Here is a 14,879-nt window from a genome sequence, read left to right on the forward strand (position 1 = left end):
AAATGGTTACTGGACTTCCTGACCAACCGCCCCCAACATGTCCGGCTGGATAACCGCTGCTCATCTACCATCACAATGAACACCGGTGTACCACAAGGCTGTGTGATGAGCCCTTTCCTCTACTCCCTCTTCACCCACGACTGCAGACCTGCTGATGGTTCCAACACCATCATTAAGTTTGCAGATGACACCACGGTGATTGGCCTCATCAGTGACAACGATGAGGCCGCCTACAGGGAGGAGGTGGATCGTCTGGCTGAGTGGTGCGACAGAAACAACCTGCTGCTTAACACCGAGAAGACCAAGGAGCTCATCGTGGACTACAGGAGGAATGCTGACCCACATCCACCCATCCACATTAAGGGGACGGCTGTGGAGCGTGTGAGCAGCTTCAAGTTCCTGGGAGTCCACATCTCCGAGGATCTCACCTGGACGACCAACTGCTCCAAGCTGGTCAAGAAGGCTCACCAGCGCCTCTTCTTCTTGAGGACTCTGAGGAAGAACCACCTGTCCTCAGACATCCTGGTGAACTTCTATCGCTGCACCATCGAGAGCATCCTGACCAACTGTATAACAGTCTGGTACGGGAACTGCTCTGCCTCGGACCGGAAGGCGTTGCAGAGGGTCGTGAAAACTGCCCAGCGCATCGCCGGAGCACCACTTCCTGCCATAAAAGACATCTACAGGAAGCGGTGTCTGAAAAGGGCTGGGAAAATCATCAAAGACCCCAGTCACCCATCACATGGACTCTTCACCCTCCTGCCCTCTGGGAGGCGCCACAGGAGCCTCCGGACTAAGACCACCAGGTACCCGAACAGCTTCTTCCCCACAGCTGTCAGACTCCTGAACTCTGCCTCCTGACATCTGACCCACGTTAAACTCATGGACTGAACATACACACACCCACAATGGACAACTGTACCCTCAAACACAATAATAACATGGACTGAACCACCACTCACAACCACTAGCACTTTATATAGCCTCTGTAGAAACTATCTACACCCTCACTTATCTTAACTGCACTACTGTATAGCTCTGTGTAAATAATCATTCTGTACATTCGATAATCTTTAATCCTACAACTGTTTACAATTTGCATAGTTCCCATTTCTGTATAGCTGTATATCCCAGATTCTGTAAAGTTATTTATTTCATATTCTGTATAGTTTTTCATATTTATATCCTGTTCATATCCTGTACATAGCTTGTACTCACTACAGCCTGTACATACTTATAGTTATAGAATATTCACAACATACTTCATACCGTGTACATTATAACATACCATAATAGACCCATTTCTGTAATATACTCACATATCTATATTATTGCTAATATATATTGTAATATATCTATATCACTAAAGCACTTCTGGATGGATGCAAACTGCATTTCGTTGCCCTGTACCTGTGCATGTGCAATGACAATAAAGTTGAATTCTATTCTATTCTATTACTTCATTCTGAATGGTGTTACTGGTATATTTTGCATTTCCTGCAGCTTTCATTTTTTTTGCAATCAGTGGATTATGCTTAGAAAGAAGTTCCATTAACTCTAAAAAGTTCCCTTTGTTTTGTGATGTATCTGTCTCAAGATGCCCCCTTTGGGAGAGGTTTTGCATAGCTGTAAGGAGAAGTACTTCAGCAACAGTTTTGATATATATGCGATTTTCCTCTACTTTTTTTTTATATGCCTTGTCCAAAGCATCATGCACAGATGAATCTGTCAAAATGTTTTTCTTATGTTCACTCCAAGCATACATGGCATTCGTATGACCTTCAGATTTCTCATGCCCCTTAAAACCTCCATCTTTATACATTGCCTTCTTCCAGTTTGAGTACCCTTCATGTGATGTAAAAGGAGTTTCAGAAGCATTTGGAAGGGAAAAGTGTCTACATGCAAAACAATAGACAGAGTCCCGACTTTGAGAATATTCCAGCCATTTGTGTTGTGAATACCATGTCTTGCTGAAGGCCCTCCTCTTTTCACCATGTACTGTTCGAGGAAATATCTTCAAGTGTGGCTGTCTAGGTCCCTCCGCTGGATTTTGAGATATATCTAAGTATGGGAGGATTCAATTTAAAAATCAATGAAGAATTGTTTTTAATCTAGAACAACATCTCTTGCAAAAGTGACAGTATCAATATTATAAAATATTTAATGCACAATTAAAGGCTTTCAATATTAATCTATAAAGTAAGATTGGAGGTTAAATACCATGTGGATGGCCCGGTGTCGTACATGATGTTGTAGGAGAAGATGTTTCAAAAGGCACCACATCCTGGTTATCTGGTGGATCATGAACAGGTGAAGAAGTGCGTGGGATAATATAAAAATATTACATTTCATTAAATAAAAAAAACATGTTATTTAAAGCAGGATTTTGTTTTCATTTCCAATTATGTACCACAATACATATATTTACTTATTTAATTATTTATTCCCAAATATTAGGATTTGTCCCCTATGGATCGGTTGAACACCTGACAATATAAACATCCCTTCCTTGCATTTTCCTTATTCATTCTCACATACCTTCATTTGTAGAAATCACAGGTGACAATGATGACTGCTGCTCAGTCCACCTTTCCCTGACATTGCTCTGTCCTTCTGGTGTTATTTTAGCCTTCTTAAGGAAGAAATTCTCAATATTTTGAGATCTTTTCATTCTCCACTCCTATTCTTCTATCTATACTGGTTGGCCCTGAAGTAATAAAGCAAAAACTTAAGTCACAAACAACAACTTTCCTGATGTATGACCTTGACTGGAAGTCAGGGATGTCAAATTCTTGCCCTTATGGACCCTATCATGCATGTTTTAGATGTTACCTATACCAACATAGCCAATCCAAATCAAATAATCCCCAAACACCTAGTTGTGCACAAGTCTGTAAATGATTCTTTAAATCAGCTGTGTTGAAGTATGGAAACATCTGAAACCAGGAGGACCAGAACTGCACATCCCTGCATTGAACATGGCACAAACTTTGGTAATATTGATGTATAAAGAACAACACTGGCTGATGATGAAGTACAGTCAGGTGGCATGGCGACACTGCCAGTATTAACCTGCAACCAAATCTGCAGCTCCACACAGCAATGTTACGACTTGGATTATATCTTATAACTAATAACTCTTATGCTAGCTCCCCCCAGTAGCCTACTGAAATATTCGGCAGTTGCCGAATATTTTTTAAGTGTTATTTTTTCCTTGGTATTCTAATTTCACTGAAGTTTACTAAACTCAACAAACTTAATATTACTTACCAGGACATTTATTCTCTCATCATTTTCTTTCGCCGGAAAATAGCTTTCTGTGGTGCTGTCTTTCTCCTTCCTTTGCCGATGCTGCATTCACTTACACTCGGATATCTGAGCTTCACTACGAAAACGTAATCGTACATTTGATATTTAATTGAATTTTATTGTTTTAGCTTCGGGGTGGCACCTGGGGTGGCCAGTCTGGTTTGGGGGGTGGCCTGTGCCCCCCCAGGCCACCCCGCTGGACACGCCATTGCCTGTTACCAAGTGAGCTCCATTGATGATGGCTTTCTTTCTCTACTCACGAAAGCTTAACTCAAGGTGAACATGCTCACAGTTTGGTGGACTTACTCTAATTAGCTTTTCTCTGAGTTAATCAGCTCTAGGTTAATGATTAAACTTCTATTTCATTTTTTTAATCTCAGTTATGATCAGTCATCAGCACATTCCAGATGACGGAAGAAAAAATTACATGGCTTTACATAGAAATTCGTTAGGTGCAAACACCAATCAGCAGAGAAAATCCAATTGTATGGAATACAGCTGCATGCAGTCTGCAAAAAATGAGGTCAGGAAAAAGTCATAATAAAAATTAGAGATGGCACGATACCACTTTTTAATTTAAAGTTCATACTCAAGTTTTAAAAAACAAGAGACAGAAGAGAAGCTATTCTGTTATACCTGTATGCAAAAAATACACTGCACCCAAAACATTTTATAGTTCAGCAACACTGATCAATCTAATAAATTTGAACCTACACCATCCTCCCTATTCTGGTATTTTAAAGAGTACTTACCTACCTAACTAATAGGGTTGCCAACTCCCAGCAAAAATATTAGGAAACAACCCCCCGCCCTTAATCGATGTAATCAACTTTAATTTAATGCAAGTGTAAAACAAATGCACAGAAATCAATTATTTTTCCACAACAATTAAATAGATTCAACATCTTTCTTCAACTTAATTGCAGACTGCACAGATAGTACCTTCCTAAAGGAAAAAGTACTATAGCTTACTGGGGTGTATATTAGACTTTTTAGTTACTATATACAATAATGGATTTCTATACATTTAATCAGATGACCACTTTTGTTGTAAGATTCAGATAATTATTTATTCAGTTTTAAAATGACGTAACCCCTTTCCCTGCTAATGCCCTACCTGCCCCCCTGGCAAAACTTTGCTAGACCCGCCCCTGCACAGTTACCTGCCATCAGCTATGTAGAAAAGGATCCTGGTGTTATTTGTCTCTCAGAAACAGATCATAACTTCCCTTCAACTCATTCATGTCACCTAAAAGGTAAACCTGTTTCTCCATCACCTGCTCAGCTCTGATGATTCAGTAAGGACATCTCCTGGTTTCATCTTCATGTTTCCATCTCACCACATATCCAAACAGATATCATGACCAGCAGCTTTTACAGCCGTGGCTCCAGCAAACATCAGCTGATACTAGAAAGTAATATTAAATAAATTCTAACAACAGCTTATCACGCTTAAACGTGCTGCTGTTGTTTATCCGCTGGTCTCCTCTTTCTAGCGCAAAGTGGGCAATAAACAAACAAGAAAGACGGGACTTGCGGCAGAAAAGCCGATCAGCTGATCATTGATCAGTTTCATGTTTGAAGTAATAACAGGAGAGGAAGGGGGAGAGAATGAGAGAAGTAGATGCAACTGCACAGCAAAGACAGAATAACTCCAGCTTTGTGTCTATTTTTTAATTCTAGCTGAAGTATGGGACAAATCGCTTCCTTTTCACCTCAATATGGAACTCCGATGCCCAGTCCAGCTGTGGCTCAATATCTCAGTTGTTAAGCTTAACGTGGAAATACTATGCAAACATCCAGGGATGAACTTACACACTTGCTTTACTTCTCTGGGATAGTTTTCGCCGAGATGAAATGCTGTGGTTAGGAAGCATGTAGCGAGGCTCCAAATGCTCCAACAGACCGCCGAAAGGTCTCGCAAACAACAGCCGCTCTATCACTTCACACATACTGCGCCGATGCGCCGAGCTGGGTTACGCCAAGTACCGCGTTTTGTGAGGTGATTTTGTGATACTTCGGATCGATTACATTTTTTATTTCTCTCCAATATCCAATCCAGTAATTTAGGTCAGTATTGGACCCATATCCATACTAATATTGGATCGTCCATCTCTAATAAAAATCGTGTTGTCATGTCACAAAGATATAGTATATATTGTTAAATGACTGTATTAAGCTTTTCATCACAATTTTACTTAACAATGTGAAAATATCCACAAAATAAACACAAGGCTATATACAGAATAAAACCTCTGTCCCTTTGTTGTCTAAACAAAAATACCTGAATCTTTGTGAGCCTTTGAGCACTATCAAATGTAATCTGGAAGTGGGAAGAACACCTTTTGAATGGGAATCCCAGTGAGCTATAGGAAACAACATCAGCAGCTGCTGTTTTTCAAAAAGTGTTGTGTTGAATCCTGCTGTGCTTTGGTCATTCACACATCAATAAGTGTCATTCTCATCATATCATTCAAATGCCCCAATACTCCACAAATGGATTAGCATTTTAACTGGTTCAAAATATTATTTAGAGTTCCAGCTTCAGTTACATATTCAAGTCAAACCTAGTCATTTAGTATAAACAACATTGGCAAGGATAACAATAAAAATTATATATATACATATATATTATTTTTAAACACACACAATGGGAAATGGAAAGAATGGAAATGCCATGATCATAACATTCTGATTTATTAGGATTAGAAAATCCATCCATCCATTCGCTTATCCTTTTCAGGTTCGCGGGGTGCCCTGGAGCCTATCCCGGCTGTCTTAGGGCGAGAGGCAGGGTACACCCTGGACAGGTCACCAGTCTGTCACAGGGCTAACCATTGACACAGACAACCATTCACACGCACATTCACACCTGTGGGCAATTTAGTGTTTCAGATTAACCTGTCCCCTCTAACTCCATGTCTTTGGACTGTGGGAGGAAGCCAGAGAACCCCCGTAAACACAGGGGAGAACATGCAAACTCCACACAGAAAGACCCTGACCTAATGGTGGAATTGAATTCAGGACCTTCTAGTGAAGCAACAGCGCTAACCACTGTGCCACCGTGCTGCCTGGATAGAAAATCATGACCAAAATAAATAAATTAAACAATAAGGGCTATCAGAAACAAAGGCAATGTCCATTGTGCCAAAATGACTTAAAATGATATAATTTCTCATTCCTGCCTAGGGCTCTGACAAAGAGCTTCTTTCTTGATATTGCCTTTAGTGTGATCCATCTATGTAAAATTCTGCTAGCCATCTCACAGAAGCTCTTGTTAAAATGAAATTGGTTTTTTTGATCTGTTTCATTCATATGTGGTTTCAAGTACTGATGTAATTTCTTGATACAGTGACCACAAGCTCAGAGCCCCAATGACTGAATACAGGTAATTCTCTTGGGTCTGTCAAGAACAAAGATATCAAATTTGCTGATTCTGGAATAGCCTGTTGACCCTGGTTCTTACATACAGAGAATGGGAAACAGCAGTCAAATACTACTGCTACTAGTACTAAATCATTCTCATATTTTTATATAGTGTATATGCGATGCTGATATGTATTACCCTTGTTCATTTTATATATTTGTTTTTATTATAGATTGTATAACTATCTTTCCTTGAAATTAAATTCATAACATGAATAACATTGATTTTTTGCCGTTACTGATGTGACTGGGTCGGTTTCTGCTCAGCTGCAAGAGTAAAGGTGGACCAGAGCAGTTCAGCAAAAGGCAACTTTTTCTTTTACGTTAATGAAACACCACATATAATATTGTAGAATCGCCAGGTGGTTGGGGTTGATGCAGGGCTGCAGGGTGCATGACTCTAACACTGGAGACTGGGTTTGTATCCAGTATCGGTTTTGTGGTGAGAGATTTTTTTTTTCTACGTGAAGCCAAACCATGAACTTTCCCTTAGTGCGGTTAGTTTGAAAACGGTTGGAGTCCCTATTGAACAATATTCCAAAATGAGATTTTTGTGTCAAGATATACACATTGTATTCATAATTTAGTTTTTTAATGTGTATAAATGAACTTTGAAATATATTTTTTGTTGCAATTAGTTATGCGTTTTATGTAATCATAATTTGTATGACTACAGCTGACTTCTTGACTGAAGATAAAGTTTCTTTTGACCTATAACCAAAATAAATTAGGTTTTGCCCGAGATCTGCTCTTTTTGTAGACTAGTGTTTGGCATTTATGCTTCAGTTAACAGGTCACGGTGAAAAGAGAAAGACATAATAGAAATGACAGATGACACAGGTCCCCTGGATGAGACAGGTTCTCACTGAGATAGATGACATTTGACTGGAATATTCTACCCAAACATTATGATTTTGTATTTCACATTTTTTATTTCATAGTATCAGACATTGCTAGTCTGCTCATGAGCTGCTGATAAGATGGATAAAATGTAAATGTTGACATTTTTAGTACAGATTCCCACAAAGTGTAGCACGGCACATAAGATTCAACACGAGTTTAAAGTACTTTGGGTTTGAACAAATGTGTATTTGTGACATGGACTTTTAATTTGAAACCCACTCTTCAGTCTGTGTTTGCTGAAGTAATAAATAATCAAATCACTGAATTGGTGAAACTGAGTTCAGATACTGTTTAATAAATCACATCTGTGAACAACCAAACCGTGTTAAGTTTAATTCTGGTGTCTTAGATTTTAATGAACAGTTTAGTTGAAACTTGTGATTTTTTTATCAAGTATTTTTTTTCCAGGTCTAATAAAATGCAGCCAGAGCAGAAAGCTCAAAAACTGCAATTTCTTGACTGGAGGCTGAAGAGAGCAAGTGGCAGCCTCTATAGCTGTAAAACAAAGCCCCGACAGGCTCCCATGTTAAAATCACAATGACATTTACAACCTAGCCCCCAAAAAGCATTGCATCTACTGATAGTTTCCCATCAGCAACTGTGAATGGGTTTTCAGAACTCATTCACCTGGAAAAGGGTGTTTGGCTACGGCAACACTGATTAACAGGTGACCCAACAGCTGCTAGGGCTCATCTCCACTGTTTCCCTAAACTAAACTGAACTGAACTGGACCTTTTCACTGTGTTTGTCCAGTTGGTATTTTTTGGAGAACTGTTTGTTTGTCTGGAATGTAATATTACGGCTTGCTCTGTGGTACAGAGCATCCTAGAAGTAGTGATGTGCGAATCATGAACGAATCGTTCAATACTCGAGAATCACTTTACTGATTCATGAATCATGATTCACAAGCCCAACTGACTAATCCCTGTTGCTGTTAGCAGCAATAAATCTAGCTTATAATTAAAATTGTGGAAAAAAACAAAACATCCAGTATCTTAACAAAAAAATTTCTGCTCTGAAGTGGAAGAAAAAACCCTGAGTAGAAGCTCACATCAACACAATAGCTCCTCTGTTCACAGTAGCATCGCTCTGCTAACATGCTAACAGCACATTTGAGCTACTCACCCCCTCCCTCCTGTGCTGAATCACAGAGCGAATGAATCACTCACTCACCCCCTCCCTCCTGGCTCACAGCTTCTTCTTCTTCTTGGTTGGCAACCAATGTTAAGGCGCATTACCGCCCCCTGGCTCACATCTCAGTGGACATTTAGATGAGAAAATATATATTTGACACATTTAAGGAAAATACTAATAAAATAAAAATAAACAAAATAAATGTTTATTAGGCAATTTTGATAGGAAATTGCTTAATTTTAGAAATGTTTTTGCTCTTTTTTGCTCTATAAAATAGTTGTTTTATTTTAGAATCATTCATCTTAGCAGTAGGATTTACATGAAAAGAGAAACAAATTAAGTTTGAGTGAAAATGTACATTTTTTGGACTCTCTGGTCAACTGACTCAGTGAATCAAATGACTCAAAAAACCCAATTCACTTTGGTGAGTGACTCATTAAAACTCGATTCAGTAAAAAGAATCAAATTTACCATCACTACCTAGAAGTTTGTGCTTCAACGTAAATTTCTACTTTTTTGTTAGTCCATTCTTAACTTGGCAGAAGACAACCTGATTGCAATAACTGGTTTAAAAAAAATACTTTTGGGACTCTTGAAGTCTTTGGGAAAACAGCTTTCTATCTTGATCTAAACAGTTTCTCAATCGTTTTCAGTTTAAAATCGTTTAAATTACTTTTTGTAAATTTAGGTTATCCAGGTCATTCATTGGCTAATTATTTATAAGTCTCAAGTCAGTGCAGTTTCACAGTTAGACCTACTTGCTTGTGGCTTTCAAATAGGCCTTCAGAAACCAGTTGGTGATGTCATGATAGCTACATCCATTTTTATACTTTCTACATAGCTAGTGTTAACTGATAAATTAGCACTCATCCATTTATCCATATAAGGTGACTTCTGGTTCATCAAAATGCAAAGTGAAAAACAAATGGGCAACTTCCATCTTTTATATTGTTTGTGAAAGCCAACCAGTGTATATTTTGTGTTACCTATATATAATATCTCAATTTGTTTGAAGATCTGAAACAATTAAATTGACGAACATACAAAGAAAATAGGAAATCCGTAAGGGGGCAAACACTTTTTCCCACTGCTGTACATTTGCAAATTTACGTACCTCTGTCTTACAATGGCCTCAAACACCCTCCAGCCCTCTCTGATCAATGCTTGCTGGGCTTAAATTCTAGCAGACAAGAATACAGCTTAATTTCCTTAAGATGGAGAATTTAGTCATGATATGTGGCAGTTGGTAGCTCACAGTGAACAAAAAGCTTTTAGGGTGCATTTAACTAAAGAAAAATTGTGCTCCTCCTGGACACCGAGGCATGTAATTGAAGGAGACTTTTGTCAAAACTTGAACATTATTTTTTAGGCTCCATGTTTTAAGCAAAGAGCTTTAGGTTGAAAAGAAATTTGTCACAATACTGTTATGCTCGTAAATAGGATTATCACACAGAGAGAATCCTATCCCTTTGGTGTTGTAAATCTTGGATAGGCTACACAGTAAAATGCTTTGTCAGATTGTTAAGGCACTTCTATTTCCACACACAGAGTTTGTAGAGTATGTGATAACACAGTAAAGATCTCTTAACAAGTGTTACGAAATCAGTTTCACCCCGGTTCTTTTTATTCCTCGGGCCTCCAGAGATGCACCGGACTCAGTAGTCATTTCACAAAACCTTTATTCATCTTTATTCATCTTCATTTAAGCATGCATTCTTCTAGAAGGGAAGACTTGCCAGGCCGGTGTCCCTCTGCAAAATCTTTCACTCCTTTGTCTGTGAAACACAGTTTTGTAGGAGCGACCCCATCATAAAACCCCCACAGTGTGCTGCAAACTCTGTGTCTGTGTCTATGTGCACGAGCACGTGAGTGCCTGTGTGTGTGCATACCCGTATGTCTATGTGAGTGCACGTGAGTGAGTGTATGCGCGTACCTGTGTGTATGTGTGAGTGCACGTGAGTGAGTGTATGCGCGCACCTGTGTGTGTGAGTGCACATGAGTGAGCGTGCGTGTGGATGTGTGTGCGTAACAGTTAAAGCACTATGTGCGTATATCTCTATGTACGTGCCTTCCTGAGGGTCATAAAAGTCCATCTCCCTTCCAAACCAAAGTTATTCAGTTACAAACTTTGAGACTCCCACCCAGGCATGCCCTGAGGAACTTCCACTCAACATTAACCTCTCTTTGTCTCACTTTCACAGTTCAAACTAGGGGAGGGTCTCCTAGAAATCTACTCCTAAGTTTATGACACACTCAGGCCTTAATTACATCCAGGTCAGTGTCTCTACAATAATTCTACATCCTATCTAACACAATTCTAAACTCTAAAATAGGCTACGCATATCTTCACTGTGCATGTGGGTGTAACTTTAACAGTTAAAGCACTGTGTGTGTGTGTCTCTGTGTACGTGACTTCCTGTCGGTCATAAAAGTAATCTCGTCACCCAAGCTACACCAAATTCCACTACACAACATAGAAAACAGAGTTAACATATTAAAAACACTGAGACCCCCACTCTGCATCCACTGGGCCATTGGCCTCTTGTTGTCTTACATTTACAGATCAGGTGGAGAGTCTCCTGCAAACCTACTTCCAAGGTATGGCAATTATGAGTTTTATTAAGGGTACAAGCATCAGCATCAGCAATCCCCAACTGTAGCTTCTTGTCTCCTTTTACGACAGCAGACCCCCAGTGTCAATAAATTCCTTTCCCTCTAAACAATTACACACACTCTCAGGCCTACAGCTAAACCAACTGAAACACACAGACAAATCCTTTCCTATTCATCTGATCTACTGCTGGACCCTCTTATTAGGGCTGCTCAATTAATCGAATTTTAATCTCAATTACGATCTGGACTTTCAACGATCATTAAAAATGACTGAGCCGATTATTAGCACCTCCCTCGTGCTTTACTCTCGCGAGGTGGCAAATCGAGCGCACCTCTCTGCGTTTCGAACACGCATCACATCAATTAAGAGTACCCGAGGAAAGCTAAGCAGATGTTATTTGGAGAGGACAGGATAATGGCTGCTAAAGAAAGAATGCCTTTGGTTGAAAAGCGAGGTAAAACTACTTCAGTGGTGTGGAAACATTATGGGTTCGCGGAGTCAGACGTGGATCAAGTCGATATAGTGTGTAAACTTTGCTAAAGTGTTGTAGCTGCACCACAGAGCAACACTACAAATTTATTCAATCATTTGAAGACCGCTCACAAAGTGACATACGATCAAACAATGAAGGAGCATAGAGAAAAACTCTCAACAACACCTGCTTCATCCTCACAGACCTCCATTCACGCTACCCTGTACAACGCGACTAAATATCCCACCAGCTCCCAGAGACAAAAGGAGATAACAAACGCGGTAACATAAGACCACTGCTCAATTAACACAGTGAACAACCCCGGTTTTAAGAAACGAATCCACACTTTGGACAAACGGTATAACTTGCCATCTCGTCACCATTTTAGTCGAGTGGCGATTCCCGCTTTATATGATGAGTGTCATGATGGTGTCGCAAAGGAAGTGGCTACAGCCCAATATTTTGCCACCACAACGGACTTGTGGTCAAGCCGCACCATGGAGCCGTATTTGAGCCTCACGGTACATTTCATTGACATGGATTTCAACATGAAAACGAAATGTCTCCAGACATCATTTTTCCCAGAAGACCACACAGGGCAGAACATAGCTGCAGGTCTGAAACAAGCACTGGCTTCGTCGGATCTGGAGGAGAGTAAATTCGTCTGTATAACCACAGACAACGCTGCAAATGTCATACTGGCTGCAGAACTGAATGGCTGGATGAGGCTCCAGTGCTTTGGGCACAGATTACATTTGGCCATAGGTGAGTAGGCCTAATTCCTACTGAATATGATGCATAATGTGATTTTCTTTCAATAAGTATACAACATAATGCTTCAAATGAATATAATATATAAAAAACGATTTAAATTCAGAGATACTTTTATTCATTCTCACAGTCATACACATTTTCTATGAATTATACAAACACATAAATAAGCTACCATCACTTTTTCTTATTCATTCACACTCAAGGAAATGATAATCATCATCCTGATAATGCTTGTTTATATTTTTTATGTTTTTATAGAAAGAGCCATGAAAGATCACAGGATTGAGCGTGCAGTGGGGGTCTGCAAAAAAATGGTCAGCACCTTTTCATTCAGTTGGAAAAAAAAGAGAGCTGAAAAAGGCACAGATAGACCTCAAACTGCCAGACCACTCCTTAGAGACTGAATGTCCAACCAGATTGGGATCTAGGCAGGCCATGGTTTCCAGAGTCCTTGAGCAGCAGAAGGCCATTGCCCATGTCCTCTCCCAAGACAAAGGAACCAGGCACCTCATCCCCTCATGGCAGGACATTGATGTCCTTGAGGCCATCAACAAGACCCTGGGACCTTTGGTTGAATTCACTGATGCACTTTCTGGAGAGAAATATGTGAGTGTGTCTTTTATAAAACCAACACTCCACCTATTAACAACTCAATCTTGGCTGAGCAAGATGATGACACAGACCTCTCAAAATGCATCAAGAGGAGAATACTGGAGTACCTAAATGAAAAGTATGGTGACTCACCAACACAAGAGTTGCTTGACATGGCCACTGTCCTGGACCCAGGGTTCAAACTGAGATATGTAAGCGAGGTCAGCCAAGAGACAATAAAAGCCAGACTAACAATGGAAATGAAGTCCATTGCCCATATTTATAAAGATACTAAACATCTATCTGTCTGTCTGTCTGTCTGTCTGTCTATCTATCATTATTTATAGTAATTATTTAAGGATTGTATTTTAGAATGCCAAACCTGAGACAGATAAAACTGGTTCCTCATTCTGTGTTGCTGTCATTTTATGTTTGTCCCATTAAAGGAGGCTGCAGTGATGGGGACACCCGTTGGTAACACGGAGGTTGCTGATGATGGTGCATCAAACCAAAAGAAGAGGGAAAAGGGCCTAAGCAGCTTCTTTAAGGCCCCTCACAGCACAGCTCCAGGTGCAGAACATGCTCTTCAACTGGACCAGGCCATAGCTTTTGAGCTTCAGGCCTACCTCCAGGCAGGGACCCTGGACACAGAGGAAGACCCACTGGGGTGGTGGAAGCTATCACAGAACCTCTTCCCACGACTCTCCATCCTGGCAAAGAAATATCTTTGCATCCCAGCCACAAGTGCCTCATCAGAAAGGGCCTTCAGCACTGGTGGAAATGTTGTCAACTGCCTGCGAGCATCCCTGAAGCCTGATCATGTCAATAGGCTGGTGTTTTTGGCTAAAAACCTTTGAAAGGTTGCAGGAACCATGTTTTGTTGAACCATTTTGAGATTGTATGGGACTCGGGCCTACTAGTTTTTATTTATTTCTTATAAAAGGTACTACTTTCAGTGTTTAATTTTATTTTTGTTCAGGCAGCAACTTTAGTTGACATACCTCAATGTCAGTTTGATGCAATTGTGCATTTTGTGGCTACACAGCTTGCCTTGATGTTTGGTTATTTGTATGCATAAATATTATGCAGTAGTTTGAAGTTCACTAAACATTAATGTTTACATTTTTTATTTATTTTTTATATTGCAAACATTTGCACGGTTATCAGTATTTGCACACCATTTTATATTATTTTTGACAATCTTTAAAGCAATTATTCAATACATTGTTATTGTTAAATAAATATCGTGAAATAATCGAGATCTCAATTACATAATCGTGATTATCATTTTCGCCATAATCGAGCAGCCCTACCTCTTATCTAAGCAAATTTAACACATTGTATTCTAATAATTGTTTTCTTGTACTCACACAAGGTAAATAATACTTTATTAAAATCAAAATGCATTTTGCCTTCGCTGGAGGGTCGCTGGAGGGTTCGCTGGAGGGTCCGAGGGACCGCTCCAGCCTTCATCCGCCTCTGCTGGAGGGTCCGGGGGACCGCTCCAGCCTTCGTCGTCTGCTGGAGGGTCCGTGGGACCGCTCCAGCCTCCACCAGCCTTCATCCGCTTTTGATCAAACATTTCACTTGGGGTTACATGTTTGATTTTTGGGTGGGGGGAAATGTTACGTTTCGGTGTTGTCAGTGTTTTGTTTT

General features: G+C 39.9%; 1 protein-coding gene across 1 annotated transcript; it reads left to right on the top strand.

Annotated features, from left to right (window-relative positions):
- The first annotated feature begins 13,016 nt into the window (after positions 1–13,016).
- On the top strand, positions 13,017–14,080 carry LOC146581598 (uncharacterized). The gene is made up of 2 exons (XM_085246830.1): positions 13,017–13,495; positions 13,670–14,080. Exons 1-2 carry the CDS (start codon positions 13,397–13,399, stop codon positions 14,078–14,080), a joined length of 510 nt encoding a protein of 169 aa, XP_085102956.1. The 5' UTR covers positions 13,017–13,396.
- The last annotated feature ends 799 nt before the right edge of the window (positions 14,081–14,879 follow it).

This window comes from Mchenga conophoros, linkage group LG2, assembly GCF_057382185.1.
Source record: "Mchenga conophoros isolate Kocher_MC1m ecotype Shallow Benthic linkage group LG2, M_conophoros_male_GT1.1, whole genome shotgun sequence".
Classification (NCBI taxonomy): Eukaryota; Metazoa; Chordata; class Actinopteri; order Cichliformes; family Cichlidae; genus Mchenga; species Mchenga conophoros.

Coding starts and splice junctions, on each gene's coding strand:
- LOC146581598 (XM_085246830.1), top strand. CDS start 13,397: ATGGCCACTGTCCTGGACCCAGGGTTCAAACTGAGATATGTAAGCGAG. Junction 13,496..13,669: donor CAATGGAAATGAAGTCCATT/GCCCATATTTAT, acceptor GTCCCATTAAAG/GAGGCTGCAGTGATGGGGAC.